The sequence below is a fragment of the Carlito syrichta genome, unplaced genomic scaffold (genome assembly GCF_000164805.1).
Source record: "Carlito syrichta isolate Samal-C Ts95f unplaced genomic scaffold, Tarsius_syrichta-2.0.1 Scaffold287905, whole genome shotgun sequence".
Classification (NCBI taxonomy): domain Eukaryota; kingdom Metazoa; phylum Chordata; class Mammalia; order Primates; family Tarsiidae; genus Carlito; species Carlito syrichta.
Window position 1 is genome coordinate 213,722 of NW_007232001.1, and position 26,091 is coordinate 239,812.

Consider the following 26,091-nt stretch of genomic DNA (forward strand, 5'->3'; position numbering starts at 1 on the left):
CTTCTCTTAAAGTCTTATACTAATGTCTGACACACATGACTCTTCTGTTAATCATCAAATATCATAAAATTACAGAACAGAAAGAGACTTTTAAGATCATCTTATCCAGCTATGAAAGGATCATTAGGCCTGCAATTCCAGCTACTTGAGAGGCTGAGGTGGGAGGATCACCTGTGCCCAGGATTTTAAGGCTGCAGTAAGCTATGATCATACCACTGCATACCAGACTAAGTGATAGAGCAAGACCCTGTCTCAAAAAAAAGGGGGGAGAAACTATTTATCTTCTTAATGTAATTTTGTTAAATCGTCAGGTATGGTGGCTCACACCTGGAGTCCCAGCACTTTGGGAGGTGGAGGCAAGAGGATTGCCTGAGCCCAGTGGTTCAAGACCAACCTGGGCAACTTGACAAAACCTCATCTCTACAACAGATCAAAAAATTAGTCAGGCATGGTGGCGCACGCTTGTAGTTCCAACCACTTGAAAGGCTAAAAGCAGAAGGATCATCTGAGCCCAGCAGGTCAAGGCTGTGGTGGCCATGAGCACTCCAACCTGGGTGACAGAGTGAGACTCCAACTCAAAAAAAAAAAGAAAAGAAAAAGAAAAAAGTATCATTGGATCAATTGATAGAATATAGTTTGTAGATCAAAGAATTACATCTATGATTAATTTTCTGAAACTGATAAATGTGATAAGGGTGTATGAGAAAGTATCCTTATTGTTAGGAAAAGCACATTGCAGTATTTAGGAATAAAGGTACCATGATTTATACAACTTACTCCCAAGTGGTTCAGGAAAAATCATGTGTATATGTGTGTGTGCACGTGCTTATGTGTTCATGTACAGAGAGGAACGCAGGGCAGATTATACACCAATGTGGCAAAACATTAACAGCAGTTACATTTAGGTAAAGGACATATTAGTGTTATTTGTACCACTCCTATAACTTTTCTGTAAGTGTGAAATTATTTCCACATAAACAGTTTAGGAAATTATCTCACCCAGCCTCTCAGGAGAAACATCCAGTCCTCATGCCACAAAGGTGAAGTAACTTTCCCAGTCACAGTCACCCAGGAGTTGAAGACAGAATTGACTCTCAGTGCAGTATGCTCCGTGACGGTGTGTTGTTGCCTGCTTGACTAGAAATGGTTCCTGGCTGTAATCCAGTACAGGGCCAGGGATCCTGCCCTGAGGTTCACTGGACAAAGCCAAGCTTGCATATTTCTGATATTGTTTCGAGTGTCTTTAAAAAATATTTTTGACTGGGTGCAGTGGCTCATTCCTGTAATCCCAGCACTTTGGGAGACCAAGGCAGTAGGATTGCTTGAACCCAGAAGTTCAAGACCAGTCTGAACAATAGAGCGAGACCTTGTCTATACAACAAAAAAATTTTTTTTTCTTTTTCTTTTTTTTTTTAAGCCAGGATCTCACTCTGTTGCCCAGGCTGGAGTACAATGGCACAATAAAAGCTCACTGCATCCTCAACCTCCTGGACTCAGGCGATTCTTATACTTCAGCCTCCTGAGTAACTGGGACTACAGGCATGCATCATCATGCCTGGCTAATGTTTTTATTTTTATGGAGACAAGGTCTTGCTGTGTTGTCCAGGTTGGTCTCGAACTCCTGGGCTCAACGATCCTTCTGCCTCAGCCTCCTGACTAGCTGGGACTGCAAGGACAACCTGGATAATTTCTTAAATTATTTAAAAATTATCAATTATTGACATTTTTTAAGAATTAGCTGAGTGTGGTGGTGTATCCCTGGAGTCTCAGCTACTCAGGAGGCTGAGGCTGGAAAATCGCTTGAGCCCAAGAGTTCAAGGCTGCAGTGAGCTATGACCACCCAACTGCACTCCAGCCTGGACAACAGAATGAGACCCTGTCTCAAAAAAATAAAATAAAAGGTACTTTTGCTTTATTGTGGTCAGCCTTACAACCTCCAGCCCCTCTGTTACCTAGACACCCTGTTACTAGATACGCCACCCCTTGTAAGGAGACATGCCTGTGTTTGCATTGTAACAAACGGTGGTTTTGTTCTTCTGTTTCTTGATAGCTACTGCTTCTTGGGATACCTTTCTCATGCTATGGAATTTCAAGCCACAAGCTAGAGCCTACAGATATGTGGGTCACAGGGATGTTGTGACCAGCGTGCAGTTTTCTCCGCATGGAAACTTATTGGCCTCTGCCTCGCGAGACAGAACCGTGAGACTCTGGATTCCTGATAAGTAAGAGAAAACAAAGAAACACTTGATGTGCTTTGGATTTGGAAATGTGAAAGAAAGCAGGAGCTAGGCACTCCCCGGCACTCCTGGGGGTTGCTAGACTCCCAGGTACCCACCTGCACTGTGTTTGTTTCAGTCACGTACGAGGTATGCTGCCCTTGCTGTAAAGTCAAAGTGTTTCATACAGTTTCCCTCATCTCGAACACATAATTATGTCTTTTTGAGAAAACTGTTTTTAACCATGGAAATATGTCTTAAATGTTTTGGGGGGTAGTGGTTGTTACCAGTCCCTTTGTGGGTCTGAGGAAAGCTTTAGATCGTCTCCCCAGAAAGACACACATTGGCACGTTATCACTGAAAGTTTATAGTTTATTGACCTCCTAACGCCCACTCATGGATCCTTTAGGGACCCTTGGATTCCTATTGGAAAGCCCTGGGCCAGAAGTATTCTTTGATTTGTATCACTCATCCTTGGGCTCCAGAATTTCCTTATGAAAGAAACTTTGACTAAAGTATAAATCCTTGCATTGTGTAAGCCATATCCTGTGATAACAAATTTCTCTACAAGAGATTTTCAGCTGGGCTTGGTGGCTCAGCCTATAATTCCAGAACTTTGGGAGGCTGAGGCGAGTGGATTACCTGAGCCTGCGGGTTGGAGACCAGCCCAGGCAACTTGATGAGACCTCATTTCTACAATAAATAAATTTTAAAAATTACCTGGGCATGGTAGCGCACACCTGCAGTTCCAGCTACTTGGAGGGCTGAAGCGGATGAATCGCAAGAGCCCAGCAGGTCAACACCGGGGTGACCATCAGCATGCCACTGCACTCCAGCCTGGGCGACAGAGTGAGACTCTGACACACACACAAAAAAAGATTTTCAAACCCTAGTTGATAGCCCACCTATTTCAAAAAATTATTGAGCCATGTTTTTTTTAAATTTTTAAGCTTCCAAGTATGTGCATTTTCAAGCTTACATGAGAAGAAAATGAGTAGTGTGACCCCGTGTGCCACCAACAAGCTTCACCTGTCAGTACTCTGCCACGTATCCCACCCCCTTTTCTTTCCTGGTTTGTTTCTAGGACAAATCCCAACATTGTATCATCTACCCCCATAAATACTTCTGCGGATAAGAGCTTGGGCATTTTCCTTGGCCCTGCTGTGGCAGGATTTGGTTTATAACCTGTGACTGCACATGTTCAGGCACTCCCAAATAAAGGAAAGCTCACGGGTGCTCTCCTGCCAGTGGGCGCTTTTTTCTGCCATCACCCAGGTGAAACTCCATGCTGCAAAATCTGGATATTATCCTGACGGTGGCAAGAACCAGTGAAGAGGTGCGACCTATCCTAATGATCCTGTAAACGGGAATGTGGAAAGGAGTTACAGGGAAGAAGAGGCTGGTATGGGGTCCAGGAGAAGTATGTTCCCAAACCCTCAACTTTGCAAGGTTAGAACAAGCTATTGTTGGGTTTTGTTTTTTCTTTTTTCAGCATAGCATAGCTTCAGTCTCCCATTACTAATTCAAGGATATCTCAGTGAACAAGTTGATGAGCTAAAGGCATACTGAGTGATTAATTTATCATTGCTAATCTAAGTGCAGTGATTAGGCTTGTGTAGATGTCTCCAATTTTTCTTTGTCTCTCTCTCTTTTCTTTTCTTTCTTTTTTTTTTTTTTTTTTTGAGTTGGGTTCTCTGGTGCCCAGGCTGGAGTACAGTGGCATGCTCATAACCACCACAGCCTCGACCTGCTGGGCTCAGGCGATCCTTCTGCCTCAGCCTTCCAAGTTGCTGGAAATACAGGCTAGCATCACCATGCCCAGCTAATTTTTTGATTTATTGTAGAGACAAGGTCTCGCCAAGTCGCCCAGGCTGGTCTCAAACCCTGGACTCAGGCAATCCTCTCACCTCTCTCTGCCTTCCAAAGTGCTGAGATTACAGGCATGAGCCACCATGTCTGGCCCAATTTTTCTTTCTAAACATGTTCTCATGGGGCCAGAGCAGTGGTGGATCTTGGTGACAGGTGGAACCTGATGTGTCCATTTCCTGTTGCCACATGACATTCCCCAAGACTTAGACCTTTGGATAAAAACAATCTCTCCTCACACTTGTGATGGTTCCTCTGCCCCGTTTGGCACTGCAAAACCTCCACTGAGTCAGCGGCTGGGCTGGACAGGTCTAGTACCTGTCACCATTGCATGGGGACTTGCAGGCTGTCACCCGGGCACCTTGGTTTTCCATGGCGCTCTCTCTAGCAGGGTAACCGAACTCTCTTACAGGACAGCTGGGTCCTAGAAGCTGTTAGATGTTTTGAGGGCTAGGCCTGAAATTTACATTGTTGCCTCTGCCACATTCTGTTGCTCAAAGTAAAGTCACAACAGCAGCCCAGATTCAAGCAGAGGAGAAAGAAACAGATTCCACCCCCTGGGAGCAGGAGTGGCACACATGTACTGGGATGAGAGACATGTCGTCAGTGGGGGCTGGAAGGCCAAAAAAGAATAGGCTGGAGCAAGCATGAGGGCAGGTCCGGCCCCCACTTTGCCCCAGCTGGCAGACAAGAGATTGTGGTAGAAAGGTTAGGTGACTCTGGGAGGAAGACAGCCCATATTAAAGTAAGAATAGGAGCCAGAAACCAGGTGCGCACCAGTACAGCAAACAGCAGGCACCATGTCTCGGTTTCCTGTGTGCTTCCTGTTGTGAGTATAGCCCACAGCTGAGAACAGGGCAGCCTGCAGGGTGTGAAGGGCAGGCCTGAAGACAGGCAGGTTTTTGAAGATACTGACTGTCTCTTGCCTTCCTGGTCATTGCAGATGCCAGGCCTTTTCTTTGTTTTCTGTTGGCCTAATGCTTGAATTCAGGCCAAACTAGACTCCTGATTTCTACTCAGAGAACTCTCCCTTGTAGCCTCCCTGAATTAGCCCCTGAATGCTCCCTCCTCATTTTTGTTTGATTTATTTCAGTTACTCCTGATGTCATTTCATATGTCAGGTGATGACACTTGTGATGGTCACCTTTGCCTCCTACGGGCCACTGGAAAGTTAGCTGGGTTGGATCCAGAGTCTCACTCTGTAGCCCAGGCTGGAGTGCAGTGACTTGCTCACAGCCATCGTAGCCTCAACCAGTTGGGCTCAGGCAATCCTTCCACTTTAGCCTTTCAAGTAGCTGGAACTACAGGCATGCGCCACCAAAACCCAGCTAATTTTTTGATTTTTATTGTAGAGGTAAGGTCTCGCCAAATTGCCCAGGCTGGTCTTGAACTCGTGGACTCAGGCAGTCCTCTCACCTCGGCCTCCCAAGGTGCTGGGATTATAGGTGTGAGCCACCATTCTGGCCTTTTTTTTTTTTTTTTTTTTTTTTTTTTTTGAGTGGGATTTCACTCTCTCATCCAGGCTAGTGCATTGGTATGATCATGACTTATCACAGCCTTGACCTCCTGTGCTCAGGCAATCCTTTTGCCACAGCTTCCTGAGTAGCTGGGACTATAGGCGTGTGTTACCATATCTGGCTAAATTTTTTATTTTTTGTAGAGACAGAGTCTTGCTGTGTTGCCCAGGCTGGTGTCTAACTCCTGGGCTCAAGCAATTCTCTAGTCTTAGCCTCCCAGATTACAACTGGCTAAGAAACTTTAAACATTGACTACTCCTAGTAGAATTCAACAAAATGTATTGAGACTTTTCACATCCCTGGCATTGTGCTAGATGTTGGTCTTATACAGAGGAATGAATCATCATTCCTTACCTCAAAAACCTATTCTTAATAGGAGAGAAACAAGTCTGTTTTTTAAAAGTTGCTATATAGGCCAGATGTGATTGCTCATGCCTATAATCCCAGCACTTTGGGAGACCGAGGTGAAAAGGATTGCCTGAGCCCACAGGTTCAAGACCAGCCCAGGCAACTTGACGAGACCTCATCTCTACAATAAATAAAAAAACTAGCTGGATGTGGTGGCACACATCTGTAGTTCCAGCTACTTGGAAGGCTGAGGTAGAAGGACCGCCTGAGCCCAGCAAGTCGGGGCTGCAGTGGCTGTGAGCAGCATGCACTGCACTCCAGCCTGGATGACAGAGTGAGACTCCAACTCAAAAAGATAAAAGTCACTGTATAATGTAGTAAGTAAAATAGTCATAGCAAATCAGAAGCGATTAAGCCTGCCCAGCTTGGGGCAGAGGGGCTTGGGATGGAGAGACAGTTCAGCCTAGGAGAGGGTAGACGCAGGGTGGGTGTGTGAGGCACTGGAACTATTGTTCTAAGTACAGAGGTCAGCATGGTGGGAGACGCCTTGCCAGCGAACCTGGGCACTGCGCTTTCTGTTAGAGGTGAGTCAGTGACACGTTTACACTGGGATTTACATACTTGGAGTTACGCTTTTAGTCAGGTAAGAATCGCAGGACATAGGTGACCAGGAGGGGGTGAAAGATTGGAGCAGGAGACCAGCAGAGGGGCTCCTCAGTAACCTTGGTGAGGGATGCTGAGGATGTGTCTACCTTAAGGCAAGCAGAGCCAGGCAGGAGGAAGAGGAGATTCAGAATATTCTAGAAGGGACAGCATTATTGTTTGTAGATCTACCGGATGTGGGAGGAGAGAAAGCAGGAGGAGTGGAGTGGGACTTCCAGGACTTGGGCTTGGATCTGTGGATGTTGCTCCAACCAACCAGCCCAATGCAGGGTGAGGTGTGTGTGTCCGCGAGATCAGTGTGAACACTGGCGGATCTGAGACAGGTGCATTGTGTTCACTAAGTCCTGCTGCCTCATCTTTTTCAAGTGGTTATGGCCATTTTCCCCATGGGTATCACCTGTGTAAATATGACTTGCTAAGCGGGACACTTTCTGAGTCCTAGATGTACAGTAAGGGGAAGAAAGTGCCTTGGGAACTGGGAGCCTGGTACAGAGTAGCGTTGCCCGAGCAGCACCATGCATACGACCCAGTGCTATCTAGCCCGCTCCTGCTTGAACTGGTTTTCTGCTGCTTCTCAGAGGGCTCACACTCTTTTCTCCATCTATTTTCTAGTCCCTTTTTCCACCCTAGTCAAGGGGGAAATGCATCTGACATTTTCAGGTGTTGAGAATTGAAATGTGTTGTTCCCACATAGCCTTTGGGTCATGCGAGTGTAAGATGGGCCTTTAGGGTGAGCAGGCCTCAGGTCCACTTGGGGGCTCAGGCACACATAGGATCTTTTTGTGGGTAGATGGAGGCTGAGGTGGGAACAGGAATGTCCAGCCACCTGGGGACATGTCTTGTGCAGGCAGGTGATGTAGGAGACTTCTCCTTCCCTCCCCAGACTCCTAGGCCAGGCAACTCCTAGAAACCTCAGTTTGAAAATCACCTTTGCACCATTGATTTAATCAAGCTTAGCTTTCCTAGGTTGCAAGTTCTTTAAACTGTATATTGCCATTTTTAGAGGAATACTAGGAACTGAAAATGCAAAGCAGAGATGTATTATGTTATCTTTCTAGCTTCTCATGAAAACAAAAACAGCAAATGCATTTCAAGTGGGGACAGCTACGGTCTCTTTTTTCTGAGTTGGGGTCTCACTCTGTCTCCCAGGCTGGAATACAGTGGCACTATCACAGCTCACTATGGCCTCGACCTTCTGGGCTTAGGCGATCCTTCTTCCTCAGCCTCCCATGTAGCTGGAACTACAGATGCACGCTCTCATGCTGGCTAATTTTTTGAATTTTTTGTAGAGATGAGGTTTCGCTATGCTACCCAGGCTGGTCTTGAACTTCTAGTCTCACGCAATCCTTCCACCTTGGCTTCCCAAAGTGCTGGGTTTACAGGAGTGAGCCATTGTACCCGACTTGGTCTTTTTTAGTTAAGTATCAGATGTGACTTGAATGAACAAAACTGGTATGAAACAGTGTTGATGAAGAGTACAGTGCAACCCAGACGTACCACACTGCTATTAGGTTTTGCAAGAGTTAAACACTGTGCATTTCAGAGTCTGTGCAGTGGTGAAATATTAATGCTAATTAAATGAGTTGTAAATATTAAGCTCTTTATTTCCAGAAGAGGGAAATCCTCAGAGTTTAAAGCTCACACAGCTCCAGTTCGAAGTGTGGACTTTTCGAATGATGGCCAGCTTCTGGTGTCAGCTTCTGAGGACAAGTCCATCAAAGTGTGGAGCATGTACCGCCAGCATTTCCTGTTCTCCCTGTACCGACACACACACTGGGTACGCTGCGCCAGGTGAGTGCAGGAGGCCCCAAGAAGGGGTTCATGGTAGTTGTCAGCTGTGTTTGCCCCAACCTCCAGAAAAGGGGATTGGAGGCAAATATTTTCTTCCACTCAGCAAATGTTTATTGTGTGACCATAATAGACAGAAAACACCTAAGACAAATTAAATTTAACAGAGTGTAATTGAGCAAAGAATGACTCATGAATTGGGCAGCCCCCTGGGTAGGCCCAGGAGGTTTATGGACAGAGAGAAGAATGGAAGTGAGGGGCACACAGCCCGATGGCTGCATCTCAGCGTTTGCCTTATTTGAACCCATTGGCCACCTGTGGCCAAAACTCGGTGACTGGCACAAGAGTAGGCTAGTCTGTGTACACATCCAGTTAAATGACAGTTCACCATGTCAAAGGTGACAGAGAAACTTCTAGGTCAAATCCAAAATATGCAAGCTGGCAGTTTGGGGCTAAGCTTAATTTAACAACTGCTACATGCTGGGAACACTAGTAAGCAAAATAGTCAGAAACCTTTGCTCTTATATTTAATAGAGACAGACAGTAAGCAGGTAGGAAAATAGATATAGCAGGTCAATAGTAAGCAACTTGGAGGAAAATAGAGCCAGGTAGAGAAAGGGCAGCAGCATTAAACACAGCCTTCAGGGCTTGCCTCACAGCAAGGTAGCACAGAGACAAAGGCAGGAAGGAGGGAGGCTTGAGGGAGTTCTTGGATAGAGAACATGGGTGGAGCCTGTGGCTGTGTGAAGAAAAGGTAGAGCCTGTGGCTGTGTGAGGAAAAGCTAGGAATGACAGGGGCTGGCAGAGGCCTAGAGGGAGGCCGCTGGGTCAGGATGAGGTATTGCACACCCACCTCTCTGACCTGCCTTCCCATGGGCCACTCTGACTGCTTGTGGAGGATACAGCCAAGACCCAGCCAGGCACAGGGCCCTTGCTAGGAGGCAGATGCAGTATAGGCCCTGGCTAGAAGCAAGGTGGTGGCGGTGGAGGTCGAGCAGTAGTTGGGTTCTAAACAGAGGCTGGAGTCACACCTGGCAGAGAAATAGCATCAGGAAGGGTCCCTGGCCTTTGGCAGCAGCCTGTGGGTAGCGAGTGCTGCTGCAGGTGTAGTTACTTCCTGCCAGCAGGTCGGGGCTACCCCCATTTTGCAGATGAGGAAACTGAGTTTCAGAGAAGTGAAGTTAGGACTCCTCTGGTTGAAAGTGACAGAAACCCACATAGGTTCTCTTTCTTGACACCTCAGCTGCAGAAGACTCAGGCTAACCAGCGTGTGAAATTACACCCACTGGTTCTGGAAAGAACTGTTGGCCCATGCCATCCAACAATGAATGTACACAAAGGCATGAGTTATATGGTAGTCAGTGGGCTGGTGTGCTTGGAGTGGGAGAGAAGGTCGGAACCAGTGACCAGCACAGCCAGTGTCGGTGTCGTGTCCCAAGGCCTCTCTGTACGCCGGCCTCCCCACTTCCCCCCCACAGGCTGATGCCGAGTCCCTCCAGCTCCAGACTTCTGTCCTCATAGCCATCGCTCCCAGCTCCAGTTAGAAAGCCCCCGGTGACCTGCCCAACATGCAGCCTGCGCCTTCCTTCCGCATGGTAGGGAGGTAGTGCGTTGGCTGCTGTGTAGGGCAGGGGCCAGGGAGGAGGGGTGGCTCCAAGCACCTGCTCCAGGCTGTGGAGGGCAGGGGGTGGAGAACAGGTCCCACAAGCAAGGGGCATGGCACAGACACGGTCACATGACCCTGCAGCTCCTGCTTGGTTCCTGAGGTGTGAGGTCACAAGCCCATGTCCCCAGTTAGGGGCGGGAGTTGGCGCCTCACTCTATCTAGCCTCAGAGCCCACACTCCTCCCGCCTGCTAGGATCTCAGGGGACACCGTTGCTCAGAAGGTGCTACTGGCAATCCAGGTAATGAGCCTTCAAAGAGTGAGAAATGGTAGGCAGGAGGCCATACATTTAGTCCATTGTATTTACTTATTTACAGTTGAGGTCTTGCTCTGTCACCCAGACTGGAGTGCTGTGGCACACTTGTGGCTCACCACATCCTCAACCTCCTGGTCTCAGAGAATCCTCCCACCTCAGCCTCTAGAGAAGCTGGTCTTACAGCCATGTGCCACATCAGCCGATTAATTACTCTTGATTTTTTTGTAGAGACAAGGGCTTGCTATGTTATCTAGGCTGATCTCGAACTCCTGGGCTCAAGCAGTCAGTCCTCTTGCCTCGGCCTCCCAAAGTGCTGGGATTACAGGTATTTTAAATTTATTGTAGAGACAACTCACCAAGTTGTCTAGGCTGGTCTCAAACCTCTGGGCTCAGGCAGTCCTCTTGCCTCCACCTCCCAAAGTGCTAGAATTACAGGTGTGAGCCACCTCACCCAGATTGGTGTGAAATTGTTATCTTCCAAAGATTCCTTTAATAAGCGTGGCCCCTGCTGTGTGCCGTATACCTGTATTAAGGACTTAGGAAGGAAAGACACAGTCTTGGCCTCAAGGAGCTTATGGGTCAGTGGAAAAAAAGTGGATTCCAAAGAATGATAAAATGTGTATCCTGTGGCAAAAATGATACACCAGATGACAAGGGAGTGAGTGAGTGAGGCCAGGCATTAGATTTGTGTAAGAAAACATCAAGGAAGACATCCCAGACCAGAAATGAGGGAATGGCAGGGAAGCAGAGGCAGCCGCCAGTGCACGGGGGAGGAGGGAGGACACACAGTCCCAGGGAGCCCAGCTGGTGACCCACGAAACATGGTATGCACTGGGACATGAATGAGCAGCTGTCGTCAGGACGCAAGTAGTGTAGTGGGGCAGGATGATCCCACAGTCACATGCCCATCTGCATGGTTTCTGGGAGGTGTTCACTTCCTGCTCTGGCTCCAAGGTCCTTGTGCACCCGAGGCTTCTCCAGGGTCCATGGAGAGAGGAGGAATGTCAGTTGAGGTGCTCGGGATGGAGTAAGCCATGAGACTGCCCCTCCTCCAGCTGCCTAGGAAGAAACTCTGGAGGTGCAGAGAAGCTCGTGGAGGCTGCTGGAATGTTCTCCATCCACGGGAGAGGAGAAGGCGATGGCGGGCGTCTGCCCTGCTGTCTGCCTGGCATCCATGCCATCCTCTGGTGGCAGTGCATGAGCTTGCCGGTGGAGCCCTCCTTCCCTGGTCCCTCTGGGTGGCACAGGTTGGAGTGGCCCTGTCTCCAGCTCAGGCTCACCTGGGAACATGGCATCCCCCCACAAGAGGCATCTTGCTGGAACCAGGCCTTTCCTCTTGAACTTCAGGCTTTCAGCTTATGTAAGCCTGTAACTTCTGAGGGACACATGGGCAGAAACTGACCTGAACATGATGGGGGTCCAGAGGACACCAGAGCCGTGACATGAAGTCACAGCGACCCGCTGTCTAATCTCACAGTTGGTTTCTGGATACAGCCACACCTGAAAGCATTAGAATGTGGGTGAGAAATGTGACATGAGCCTTATAGAATTCCCTTTTGCCTTTTTGTTGTTGTTGTTGTCCCTTAAAAAAAAAAAAGATATTTTCCATAGAAAATGATACCTGAGCAGGGTTTTGGAAAAGTGGGATCTCTGTATCCGGCCAAGACGTGTATTCTTTACGTCCCCAGCACCTCTGCCCTGATTTCAGCATCACTGGCCCTCATGGCAACCTCTGCAGTGATCTCCCACATGCTCTCTGACTACAGATTCCCTCCCCCCTCTCCATCCCATGCCCCTGCTTCTGGGAAAAGCTCATCCAGACATGCTGTTCCTCAACTGAAGGTCCCCAGTGGCGCCCAACCCTGGAGTGTGTGCTGTGCCCTCCTACTGCAACCTGTCTTCTGTCTCTCTCGTTGTTTACCTTCTTGCAGCCACCCAGGGTTCCTCAAGCGTGAATGACCAGTTTCGTTCTGGGCCTTTCCACAGGCTGCCTTCCATGCTGGAATGCTCCCTGCATCCCTCTCCCACCATTGTTCTGCTCTGCATCTTCCTCCACAAAATATTTTGAACTCTCCCGGTCAAGCTTGTGTGATTCCTTCATGCCACCTCATTGCCCTAGTTATGAGACCTGCCCGCCAACTCAAGCCCCTCTTCCCTTCTCGACTTTGAACTGTATGTTGCATTCCCATGTATATTGCATTCCCTTGCCGGGTACTACCCTAAAGTCTGGGGACCCAGCAGAAAGTAAAACAGTCACAACTCCTCCTCTCGTGAGGTTTCCTCTTCTGAAGGGGAGAAACAGTCAGCAGACACACCAGTGTCAGGTACTCTGAAGAAAAACAATGTAGGGTAACACAACAGACCATGGCGAGCTGGGAAGTGCTCGTCTACCCACAGGGGTCACGGAAGGCACACTCACCTGGGTGACACTTGGGCCAAGACCTGACTACATAGGGACAGCTAGGAAGGTGGGTGTTAGGAGAGGGTGCAGGACAGGCGGACACAGTGTGAGAAGCCCTGTGGAGTGTTTGTGAGAGGGTGGGGAGGCCCAGGGGTTGTGCAAAATGTGGGTAAATTAGTGAAAAGCCAGTGAGTAGGCTTGGGTTGGCCTCTAATGAGCAGGTGACTTTGGTGGGTGTTGGCGTGGGTTTCTTTAGAGAAGTGTCATTTCTGCAAATCTTTTCTAGCAAATCCAGAAGTGCTGTACATGTGTGCTCCACACAGAGGCTGTCTCTGTTCCTTTGTTTTCTTTTCTGTATTGGTGTCTCATTCTGTCACCCAGGCTAGAGTGCAGTGGCCTGATCATGGCTCACTGCAACCTGGATCTTGTGGGCTCAGGTGATTATTCTGCCTCAGTCTCCCAAGTAGCTGGGACTACAGGTGTGTGCCACCACACTTGGCTAATTTTTTTATTTCTGGTAGAGACAAGGTCTTGCTATGTTGCCAGGCTGGTCTCAAAGTCCTGGGCTCCAGCCATCCTCCTGCCTCAGCCTCCCAAAGTACTGGGATTGCAGAATGAGCTACTACTCTCCTTTGTTCCTTTTGGTTGACTCTTGTTTTGATCAGCACGTCACTTACTCAGCATGCCTGGTCTTAATGGAATGCCAGTAATCTTGCTGGCGCCTTAAGGTTCTGGGGGATTTTTCTTTAATTGGTTGTTTCTTTTACTGTTTGGAATGATTCATGCAAAACGCCGCAGAGGCCACCCTGAAGGAATGTTCTTGGATAAATAATTTGGTTAAGTGTAATAAATAGGGCCTCCATCTTGGCAGTTTTTCATATATGTACTTTGTAACATGCTTCCAGATTCTTCCTCACACACTTATGATCATCTGTTTTCTGGGCACATCTTATTACAATTAGAACAGGAGGGTTTAGACCAGTGTCTCAACTCAGTGGCCCAGCCTCCCAGAGCATTTGTGCATCTTCCTGTGGGAGCTTAGCCCTGAGGAGGTCACCCCATGCAGGACTTCCAGAGGTTTGCCAGACCAGAAGTCCTGTTTTCACTCACTTCCCAGAGGTGTGAAATTTCTTGGAGGACTGAGTCTTGTGGAATCAATGTGGGAGGATCTGAAGCAGAAACCAGATGCCAGTTTACTTTTTTACAGTGACAGTGCTCAATGCCAAGGGCCTGGAACATTTGCATGCCTTAGGGCCTTCCTCCTTTGCCAGCAGAGTCAGAATATTCTCAGAAAACTGCATAGTGAACCCTGGAACTAAAGCAAGGGGGGTTTGTGGAACAGATCTTGTAGAAGTGTGCTCGGGGTAGTTAGGGAGATGTGCCCTTCTCCCCATAGACACACCCGCCCAGGGAGTTGCACATCGGTCCTACTGCCGAGTGCTCCTGCCCTGGGCTGGGCTGAACCTGCCAACCAGTTCTCATCCTTTGCATCCTGCGGGCTGGGCTAAGCCTGCTGACCAGCTCTCGTCCTTTGCCCCTGCTCTCTAGTGATGTAGCATCTTCCAAGCCACGTAGTATGGTTGGGGAGTTTTGGCAGAGAGGCGACAGAGTCATTAAGAACATGTACTCATTAGCATGTGGTCCTTAACACATGATAGCCTCTCTGGGCCATAGTCTGCTCCGCTATAAGATGGGTACAATGGCAGTGCCTTCTTTGTCCAGTCATTGTGAAGACTAAATGAATTAATGAGTGTCAAGTGTCAGTTAATGCCTGCTGTTAACCAGCCTCACACCCCAGTTCTTCCTCATATGGATTATACTGGAGCCACTGCTAGGTGGTAACCAGAAGTCTTCTCACACACTCACACATAGTTTTGGGTTGCTATTACAGGTAGCTACTGTCATCTATTGACTATGTCTTAGGTAGTAAGCTTAAAGAGAGGGTAATTTTATTTAGGTAGTCAGGTCTGAAAATTTCTGCCTTTTATCTGCAGTGTATATATAGTCCGTTTATAGGTGTGTAACTAGTCCTGTGATTGGATTTAAGTCCACCATCTCACTGTTTCTATTTGTTTCATTTTCTTGTTTCTTCTTTATCCTTTTCTTTTGAGTTAACAGAGGATTTTTTAGTATTCCGTTTTAATGCCTCTATTGACTTTTTAGCTTTATTCTTTGTCTTGTTTTTTGTTTAGTGGTAACGTCTAGAGGTTACAGTATGCAGCCTTAACTGACTTATCACAGTCTGCTCTTGTATTAATTTTATGTATAATGTTAGAATTTACAAAATTATACCTCCATTTACCCACTTCTTGTCAGTCTTACTTCTATGTATAATGTAAGCTCCTAACGCATTAAGCAGCCAAATATTCATTTAAAGAAAATAAGAAACAAGTTTTTTATATTTACCCATATTGACCAGTTTCTACATGCTCTATTCCTTTGTGTAGATCCAAGTTTCCATCTGGCATCATCCCTTTTTAACCTGAAGCACTTCATTTACTATTTCTTTTATTTCTTTCTTTATATTTTGAGTCGGAATCACACTCTGTTGCCCAAGCTGGAGTGCCGCGGCACGCTCTTGGATACCACAGCCTTGACTTGCTGGGTTCAGGCGATCCTTCCTCTTCAACCTTCAAAATCGATGGAACCACAGGCGCCTGCTACCACATCAGCTAATTTTTTTATTTTTTGTAGAGATGAGGTCTCACCAAGTTTTCCAGACTGGTCTTGAATCTCTGGGCTCAGGCAATCCTCTCACCTCTGCCTCCCAAAGTGCTGGGATGACAGGGGAGCTCCACCATACTTGGCTCATTTACTATTTCTTGTAGTGCAGGTTTCCTGGAGATGGGAGGCTTCTCAGCTCTTTGTTCATCCTTTTTTGTTGTTGTTGTTGAGTTGGAGTCTCACTCTGTAGCCCAGACTGGAGTGCAGTGGCCGCTCCCGGCCACTGCAGCCTCGACCTGCTGGGCTTCTGCGATCCTTCCGCCTCAGCCTTCCGCCTCAGCCTTCCAAGTAGCCGGATTTACAGGCACGCGCTACCACGCCTGGCTGATTTTTTGATTTATTGTAGAGATGAAGTCTCGCCGCCCAGACGGGTCTCAAACCCGTGGGCTCAGATAATCCACTCACCTCAGCCTGGCTTGTTCATCCTTTAAAGGCTATTTTTGCTGAGATGTAGACTTCTAGGTTGGTGGGTAATTTTTCTTTTAGCAATTTAAAGATGTCACTTGCTGTGATGTCCTCCCCAAATGCTTAGATTGAAATTCTGACCCCAAAGGTGATGGTACTAAGAGCTGGAGCCTATGGGAGTTGATTAGGTCATTAGGGCAGAGCACTCTCTTCATGGGAATTGTTCCCTTATAAAAGAGGCCCCAGAGAGACCTTTACGTCTTCTACCATGTAAGACCCAGCAAGAAGGTGCCAAGTATGAACCAGGAAACAGGTCCTCACCAGACACCAAATCTGCTGGCACCTTGATGTTGGACTTCTCAGCCTCCAGAACTGTGAGGGATAAGTTTCTATGGTTTATAAGCCACTCAGTGTGTGGAATTTTGTATAACAGTCCAAATTACTAAGACATCATTTCATTGTCTTCTGGATTGCGTTGTTTTTTATGTGAAGCCAGCAGTTGTTTTAATGTTATGCCCTATGTATAATGTGTCTTTTTCTCTGCTGTCTGATCTTTTTTTTTTTTTAGCAGTTTGACCATTCTAAGCCTAGGTATGGTTTTATTTATTTATTTTTCCTTGTAATTCATGGGACTGTTTGGATCGATGGATATTTTTCCTCATATTTGAAAAAATTTTATCTTTCTAAAATATGTTTTTCTCCTATAATTTCTCGTCTCCTTCTGAGACTCCATATTGACATTTCCCTACTTGACATTGTCCCACTGTGTATTAAGGCTTCATTTATTTCTTTCCATGTTTCTCTCTCTAGGCTTAGTTTGTAGAGTTTCTCCTGGCCTACTCACATGTCCTCTGGTCTTTTCCTCCGCAGGGTCCGTATCTGTTTCTCTGGCGAGGGTCTCCATCTGCTTGCTCACAATGCCTATCTTTTCCTTTAAGTCCTTGAACATATTTACAATAACTTTTACAGTCCTTGCCTGCTCATTCCAACATCCATGCTGCATTCAACATCAACAAGAAAAACATATACAACCATACCTAGGCTTGGCATGGCCAAATTGCTAAAAGCCAAATCTCATCCATACTGTATCTGGGTCACATTTTTCTGCTTCCTTATATGTCCTATGATTCTTTTGATCGTATGCCTACACTCTACTACATGTTGGGGAGGATAGATTTGCTGTCGTTGTCTAAAGAGTGTTTTGTTCCAGTAAGAAATTAACTTTCTGCTGGCCTAGCTAGATTCTGCTGAGGCTTGCATTTAACTCATGTGGGGTGGGTCTGCAGTAGTCTTACTCTTTGGCTGTCATCCTGGTGGCCCTTCTAGGGTTTCAGCTGAATGCCTGGAGTGTTCGGCAGAGTCTGCTCAGATCCTGAACAGCTCTCAGGCATGCATAGCCTCTGTGATCTTTGTTCAGCTCCCAACCTCCCAGTGGTTGTTCTCAGCTCTTGCCTGAGCTACCTTGTATTTGTTCAAAGACTCAAGGGGATTCCTAGGCATAGTTTTTGGGGTTTCTGCCCTTCATAGCTCCTTTCTCATACCCTGTCCTCAAAATCCCAGCCCTTTAGCAGGAATCTGAATTCCGATTTCTGTTTCCTCCACCCAGTGAGACTGCTGTTGGCCTTGGGTTCTGCGTCCTTGTACAATGATTAGGAAAGTGCTCCCAGGCAGAAATATGGGGTGGATTTTGTGTTCAGGTCATGTGTTTCCCATCCTTCAAGATGCACAACCTTTTCTGTGTCTTGCCCAGTGCTGAAGCAGTTGCTTCCTGAGTTTTGCTTAGTTCTATGACTGTCTATGGTAGGTGAGTAGGTCTGATAATTATTACTGCCCCCATAGGCAGAATTGGATGTTCTGTCAAGGGAGTTAGTGGAACCTGACAAGACAATTTGAAAATTCCCATGGATTATAATAATTATGCAAGAATAGCAATAAAAAACTGTCAAGAAAAAAATTAGACTTGTCAACCAGCTTTCAAAATGTAGTATAAAATGATAGTAATAGATCCATGTACATATATGGGAACTAATGATAAAGGTAACATTTCCAGTCAGTGGGGAAGTGCATGGACTATTCAATATGTGGTTAAGATAACGAGATTTCTATTTGGAATAATATAAATTTGGATCTTTATTTCACACCATACATTACTTAAAATTGTAGATGAATTTAAGCAACTACACATTAAAATGGTCCAAGTGACACTGCTCTTCCCCCTAGTGCATGAACAGTGTACTTAAATGAACGTAGATCAGTAGAGCAATTGTTTCTCCCTTTCGTATTTGAATTTTACATGTATGCTATGGTCTTAAGTAATTACATTTCTGTGTTTGTCTTTGTGCCCAGTACTTACTGTGAGCTTGTTTCTGGAGTTCAGACTTACTCCATGTGGCATAGGGATGGTGCTCATGAGTGTAACAGGAGGTGAGTAGCTGAGTTCTGAGTTCTGGACTAGCCATTGTTTATGACCATACATCTTTTTTTTTTTTTAGTTCGAGTCTCACTCTGTCGCCCAGACTAGAGTGCAGTGGCATGCTCATGGCAACCCCAGCATCCACCTCCTGGGCTCTGGCAATCCTTCTGCTTCAGGTTTCCAGGTAGCCAGAACTACAGGCGTGTGCTGCCATACTCAGCTAATTTTTTAATTTACTTTAGAGATGAGGTCTTGCCTAGTTGCCCAGGCTATTCTTGAACCCATGGACTCAGCCAATCCCCTTACCTTGGCCTCCCAAAGTGCCAGGATTACAGGCTTGAGCTATCATGACCATACATCTTAGTTTAAGGAAATATTTTAAGATATGTCATATTGAGAAATATACTCAGACTTTTTTTTTTTGAGTTGGAGTCTCACTTTGTTGGCCAGGCTGGAGTGCAGTGGCACACCACAGCCATCCCAGCGTCGACCTGCTGGGATCCGGTGATCCTTCTGCCTCAGCCTTCCAAGTAGCCAGAACTACAGGTGTGCTACCACACCCAGCTAATTTTTTTTTTTTTTTTTAATGTAGAGATGAGGTCTCACCAAGTTGCCCCGGCTGGGCTCGAACCTGCGGGCTTAGGCAATCCATTGACTTCAGCCTCCCAAAGTGCTGGGATTACAGGCTGAGCCACTGAGCCTGGCCAATACTCACACTTTTAAAATACACCTAGTATAATCCTTTTAGAAATAAATGTGCAAAATATATAGGGAATCTATTATAGTGAATTCCACAACTGAAAATTTATCCAAAATAAATACACTTTTGTATTCAAAGGAAAAAAGCTTTGAATTCAAAGGTATTGCTTTCAGTATAATTTATAATGATGAGAAATTGAGAATAACCAATTTTTCCAAATAAAGACAATTAGTTAAATGCATTTAGATTATTAAGTAGCCATTAGGAAGGGAGTATATGCAAGTTGTGGCATGAAAACATGTTAACATGGGGTAGGGCCAAAATTCAAGATTATAAGATTATATAAGACCTATGTATGAACAAAGATAAGTACCTATCATGCACAAAATATTGAACAAGATGGCACTTGGGTGATGAGATTTTAGACTTTTAAATTTTTTAATATTTCCTAATTTTAAAAAACAAGGTTTTAATTATTAATGAAGAAAACATTTGTCATTAAATATATATATATGAGAGGGACCCTCCAAAAAACAGTAATCATCTTTTGGAGGGTGAGCCCCTTGCAGTACACTCAGAATTTGTTCCTCCAGATCAAACGATCAACCAAAGTTTTTGTCTGGAAGTTTTCAGAAAGTTGCGTCACGACTTGCAGAAGAAACGCACCAAGTTGTGACAAACAGATGACTGGTCCTTGTACCATGACAACATGCCTACCCACATCATGCTGACTGTTCAGGCCATTTTTGACCAAAAACAACATGACCCTAGTGCCCCACCCTCCCTATTCACCAAATCTCTCCCCAAGTGACTTATTTTTGTTTCCCTGGATGAAAAAATCCTCAGAGGAAAACATTTTGCCAATGTGAAAGAGATGAAACAAAAAATGGCAGTCACACTAAAAAGCATCAAAATTGATGAGTTCAAAAACTATTTTGAGCAGTGGAAAAAGTGTCTCGATGGGTGTATTGCATCAGATGGCAAGTACTTTAAAGGTGACTAAAGTTTAAAGATGTAGGAACAAATATACAATTTTTTAATGTGTTCTGGGACTTTTGGGTTCCTCTCTTGTAAGTGAGAAATATTATCTCTTTAGTTACAAAATAATTTTTCTAAAAGTTAAAAATATTATAGGCCTATATTTTTAAAATAGTTTATTTTATGGGATAATTTATATTTCTTTCTAGTTTTCTCAGTCAGAAGTAAGTAGTGGATAATGTAAAGAATGTTTCCAACATTTTTGCTATTCCAGCATTAATTTTAGGTGAAATATTTGCGTGTAATTTTCAGTTTTTGGTCAGGTTACAAGTGACCTTTTGACCATCTGAATTGCAAATAATTTTTTAATCATGGTAACATAAATATAATATACAGTTTACTATTTTAGCCATTCTTATGTATATGATTCTGTGGCATTAAGCACATTTACATTGTTGTACAATGAATTGCCAAGACATTTCTCAACTTTCATTGGCTATATGTAATGTTAAGTTGATCTCAATTCCCTTAAGACTTGTTTTGTTTCCTAAATATTTACTGAAGACCTACTCAGTGCCAGGCACAGTCTGGGACAGATTAGTGAATGAGACAGATATGGTTCGTGTCTTCTCGGAGTTTACACCCAAGGAGGGATACACACATAGACCACTTGGTTATAGGTGGCACATGAGTATAAATTCAGGCTGCTCTAAGAACACATCCTGGGGCACCAACGTGTTCAGGAAGGCTTTTCCTGAGGAAGTGACATTGAAGTAGATAATTCCTGAGCTACTGAAGTAGATAATGATGTGTTTAAAAAAAACCAAAACACCTTTTTAGGTCTTTTAAAGTAGGCAAAGAGGCCAGGGAACAGCACTTAGGACACGCCTGAGGCAAGAGCCAGGGACCTAAGAGAAGACTGAAATGCCCAGAAGAGTAGGGGGAAGGAGGTGGAGAGATAGAAGGGCAGGTCCTGGAGGGCTGTGGGAAGTGGTTATCATGTCAGCCTTCTCCCTAGAGAAATGTGAAGCCACCAAAGGACTTCAAGCAGAAAAGTGACCCCAATAGAGACTTACACATTTCTCTAGTTGCTTGTGGGAAATGGATGACCACAGGGCTTGTGGGGGTTGGAGAAGTTGTGGCCTGATAAGGGATTGGAAGGTGGGGGGTGAAGAGAAGGAAGAATTACGCTGACCCCTAGGCTTCTGACTCCAGAAGCCATTTGCTGAGAAAGAGAGCCCTGGAGAAGGAGCAGCTTGGGGAGAAAGAGAATGCATTCAGGTTTAGACACGTCTGGAATCGAGGTGTCGGCAGAACATCCAGGGGGAAACGCCCTGGCCCTGCTTCGGGGTGGAGACTGCAGGAACACCATCTGGGCAGATCAAGGGTAAATGACCTGACAAATAGCTAACGTGTTTCATGGCACACCTCATCTTTTATATCCTTTTCCTCTGCTTTTTGTCTCTCAGCAATTACAGAAATGATTCCTGGTATTGTCATCAACAGATGGCTACTCCTCTACTGCAGACCAGCACTTAACATAAACATTTTGCGGATTGCTTTGAACTTCACCTTCCGTCTATAAACAATAAATCCTCTCAGAGCAAACTCTGAGACTGCCCTTTTTTTTTTTTTTTTTTTTTAATGAGTCTGTGAAAGTTTTAGGGCAACTGCTATCTAAATTCCCTCATTATACAACTAGGAAATGGTGGCCACTGTGGTGGTGAGTTTCACAAGGTGACAGAGTTGGGTGGCTGCAGCCCTGGCCTTAGAATTAAGGACTCCTCTTACTGGGCAGACTTATTTCCACCACCATTACTGCTTCCTCTTCCTAGTGAAGAGCTGCTGACTGCAGAGTTCCACTTACTAATGATTTCTTTCTTGCAGGACATGAAACAGCGCCTACCCTGTTTGGTCCCAGAGCACTGAGGGCTAGAAATGTATCTTTATAGAATAATTATTCTAATGGTTAGAAGTATCCAAAATAAAATTTGGATTTCTTATGAAAACTTTTTAAAACATGTCATGGTCCATGGAAAACTCTTCGTTGGTTCTATAATGGACACATAACTTTGGGACTGTGCATAGAGATATAAAATTTTCTGTAGTTTTAGGAACTACATAGATTCTAAGTTAAAGAATTCCTGTTATATAATTTGGGCTACCATCAAGGACACACAAATTAGTCTTTCTAGAAAGAAGTCCAAGGATTTCCTCTTCTGTTGAATTAAGTACCAATAAATGTTAAAGGATTCAATAGTAGTTCAGTTAACGTCTCATGTGCGTTATAGACCGTCCGCTTTGGCTAATCCATTAGTCACTGTTGACTAATGTAATATCCATCTTGGTGACACACTTGCTAGACGTTTTAAAAGGTGGTTGGATGGTACTGAATTAGTCAGAAATCTATTAACGTCTTAGTAGAAATTTTATATCCTCTTTACATTTTTAAAATTAACAGCCCAGTTAGATGTTATTTGAGCCTTGACCATAACGAAAAGACCAGCCTTTCCTGATCAAAGTCAAAGCAAAAGGAAGCCTGTTTTATTGGTGCTAACTGATTTTTAATGTATCTTATTAAAAACAAAAGGGAGGGGCAACCCCTTCTGGTCTCCTCCTACTGTGGAAACTTTTCTGTCCTCTCAATAAATCCTGCTTTCTCACTTAAAAAAAAAAAGAGGGGGAGAATATACACAAACCATCATTCTCACTTTCAGCCCCCCACAAGGCCAAAAAACATATACAGGGAGTGTGTGCAGGATTATAAAGTAGTTTCCAGAGAGGGGAGGTGTTAATCTGACCCTGTTAGATTCTGTTAAGTTGAAGTTGAAACCTCCCTGGGGCAGGGCTTCTTCCCAGTCATGCCCACTCTTTCCTTATCTGAGGCTAACTGTCCCTCCATTTCTTTCTTGCTGAGAAACTTCTCCCAGGCTACCGGCTCTCCTGCTCAGCATGCATTTTTAACTGACTAAGATGTACGCTTTTCCTCATTCCCAAGTTCCCTTAAAATCTTGTTTATTCTATGGAGATTCTAGTGACAAACTGGCACTTTTTTTTACAAATTTTTTTGTATCTCTTCCTAAAATTATTTTTGTGCCCTTCTCCTTTCTCCTCCGTACAGTGAAAGCCTCATGAGGGAGGGTTCTTACCAGTCTCAGTGACAACGATATTCCTGTTACCCAGGGCAGTGCCCAGAGCTAGGCACTGGCAGGCGCTCAGTCCATCTTTGAGTCAATCAGTGATGAGTATCTTCACCATAAGCGCCGCTAGAATAGGGACCATGTTTGTGTACTGACAACCGATGGCAGGACACATAGATTTTTATTCAAAGATGGCCTTTAGCCATCCACGAGCACCACCCCATGGTTCCCCTCCACTTCAGAACTTTCTGTTGTTCACATGGAAGCTACACACAACTTTCAGTGCTCTAAGGAATCTTGCCAGCGGAAGAAACTTTCCTTTTTGTTGGAGACTCAGCAAGTAAGTGCAGAGGCTTGGCTATGGAAACACTGCCTGATTCAAATCGAACTTCTCTCCTCACTGATTCTGGCAGTCACTGATCCTTTTTGTGCCTCAGTTTGTTCATCTGTAACAGGGTAAAAAATAGCACCTGTTTTACAGGATTGTTTTGAAGATGAAATGAGTTGCTATAGGTAAATGTGTTAAGAAGCTTTCCAGAACAGGTGCTCGCTAAATGTGGGTAAGATTATGACATGACGGTGGTGGTGTGTTGGCCAATAATGTCATAGGAGGAGTATTTTTATACTTTGTTATTATCTAATCATCTCACTTCATTAAATATTTTCCTTTATCATTTGTGTCCTCGAAATACAAGAATCAGGTCTTCCCTTAGAAATGTTCTTGTCATTTACAGTATTCACATTAAGTGATTTTTTAAAAATGATATCTTATTGAGAAACACAATTTGATTCCTTGCATTCATTGTTTATAATTGTTATGCCAAGTTTATCTTCATGAAGATACCAAGTAGACTTTTATCCCCAGAATCTATATTTTAAAAGTTCCTGCTACTTGGTGCATTTCTCAAATAATGTCCTTCATATTTGAATTTTCCTCACATTTTCTGGAAGAAAAGATTAATAAAATATTACTTATTATAAAATCAGCATGGAAGATTTTTCCTCGCAGGGTTATTTTCTTGAATTCTGAAATATTATCTCACACAGAACTTTATTATGCTTCTGTGTCTTTTATTTGTTTTTTTCCCACATGGTGAATCCATAAATACTAGGTTTAAAGTTTCTGTCAGGAAGAATTATTTTTAGGTTGGCATTAAGAACGGGGGCGGGCAGAGAACAGAAAGAAAACACTTCTGTTCCAGTCTGCACCCCTGACTGACAACTTACAAGTACTCTTGACTCTGGGTGTAGAGGGAAAACCATAAATAAAATGGAGACATAATCAGCCTGTCACCTAAATCTGTCTTTTTTAGTTTTTGTTATTGCTAAAATATTAATAACAAAAATGCTATTTCTAGTTTGCTAATAGCCTAAAGTTTGTTTTCATTTTCTATTTGGTCCTCTGCTCTTCTTCCTATTTTCAAAAGGCACTTAGGGGGAAAAAATGAACCTTGGAAAAGATCTTAGAGGATTAGACAGCGTAAAAGCAGTAGACAAGATGTCTGAGGCTTTTCTCGTTTGCTCTTTAATGGGGCGTGTGGTGATGGATTTGTCAGTGAAGGCACTTGTGTTCTATCTGAAGAGTTGTCCTATTTTCAGTTCACTGGAGCTCCCTGGCTTCCCTAAGTCCAGGAAGTTGCAGGCGTTGACATTTGGGTGCTTTTGTGGGTGAGGTCACTTAGTTTTAATTCTCTACACACCAGTCCTTTTCTCACAAAAAGTTTCAGTGCAGGCTTGATAGAAGAGTAATAAAGGCTGGTCATATGGGTAGCCCTGGAAAAATGACAGAAACAGAAGAAAGCAGCAGAGGACTTTATAAAACACAAGGCACTTGACTTGGAAGGAGTACAGAATCGAATCAAAAACCTAGAACAGATACATAAATCTAAATTATTAAATCAAAAGACTAAAGGGAAAGAAGAATCTTGGTTAGTACACACCATATGTTGTGCTTTTAATGGTCTGTCTATGTTGTCTGTCGTGAAATTGGTGGGAAGGTGTAGGTTGCAGATATGACTTTGCTGCAAGTGTAGTGGTGGTCTTGGTGTTAGTATTTATGGTCTGGCTTGTATGTGGTGTGGTGGCAGACGTGGTGATTGCCAGAAGTTTTTCATGAATAAAATCTTCTGCTTTTCAGATTTTCACCTGATGGAAGACTAATCGTGTCATGTAGTGAGGATAAAACTATTAAAATTTGGGATACCTCAAATAAGCAGTGTGTTAATAACTTCTCAGATCCTATAGGGTAAGTATGCCCTGGGCACTAATGTGGGTTTGTATGCTAGGGAGACATTATTGCAATTGACATAAAGAAGTGAGGGGGAAGGGATTGAACTGTTAGGTCATCTTATCCTTTCCTTCTAGATTTGCAAATTTTGTGGACTTTAACCCAAGTGGTACTTGCATAGCCTCAGCAGGTTCTGACCAAACCGTGAAAATCTGGGATATAAGAGTGAACAAATTACTGCAGCATTATCAAGGTAACAATTTCCCAAACAAAAATAATTCAGTGATTGGGCTCCTCTGGCAAAAATGGTTTATCCTTCTTGGTGTGGTTGGCCTTTAAAGAACAGGGTAATTAGTGCCCATCACCAGTAGGCTCTGAGAAGCTAGAGGAAGAGGGAGCCTTGCAAATGATGTTAGGACTAGAAAAAAGGAAGTTTCTGGGAAAGTCTCAAACTCTGGCCATCTGTATTGTATAATAAGCCAGGGTTGGAATTGAGGCTGAATTCTGAATCACAGTGAGGGAAGTGAGCACAAGTAGTTGTTATAACTGGTAGGAGACAGCTTCCATCTGTGCCTGTGCATGGAAGCTAAAAGAGAAGTGACTTCCCAGGCGCAGTGGCTCACACCTGGAATCCCAGCACTTTGGGAAGTGGAGGCAAGAGGATTGTCTGAGCCCACAGGTATGAGACCAGTCTGGGAAATATGGCAAGACCTTGTCTCTACAATAAATAAAAAAAAAATTAGCTGGGCATGGTAGCGCACATCTATAGTTCCAGCTACTTGGAA

At 44.6% G+C, this 26,091-nt stretch overlaps 1 protein-coding gene across 1 annotated transcript in view; it reads left to right on the forward strand.

The window, feature by feature from the left end:
* The window catches only part of LOC103255176 (POC1 centriolar protein homolog B-like), a 67,750-nt gene that overhangs the window by 21,505 nt on the left and 20,154 nt on the right, over window positions 1-26,091 (forward strand). The window contains exons 2-5 of the mRNA XM_021710011.1: window positions 2,051-2,222; window positions 8,222-8,401; window positions 25,217-25,324; window positions 25,444-25,559. Coding sequence (XP_021565686.1) covers window positions 2,077-2,222; window positions 8,222-8,401; window positions 25,217-25,324; window positions 25,444-25,559 — 550 coding nt within the window. The 5' untranslated portion in view covers window positions 2,051-2,076. The remainder of the gene's footprint in view (window positions 1-2,050; window positions 2,223-8,221; window positions 8,402-25,216; window positions 25,325-25,443; window positions 25,560-26,091) is intronic.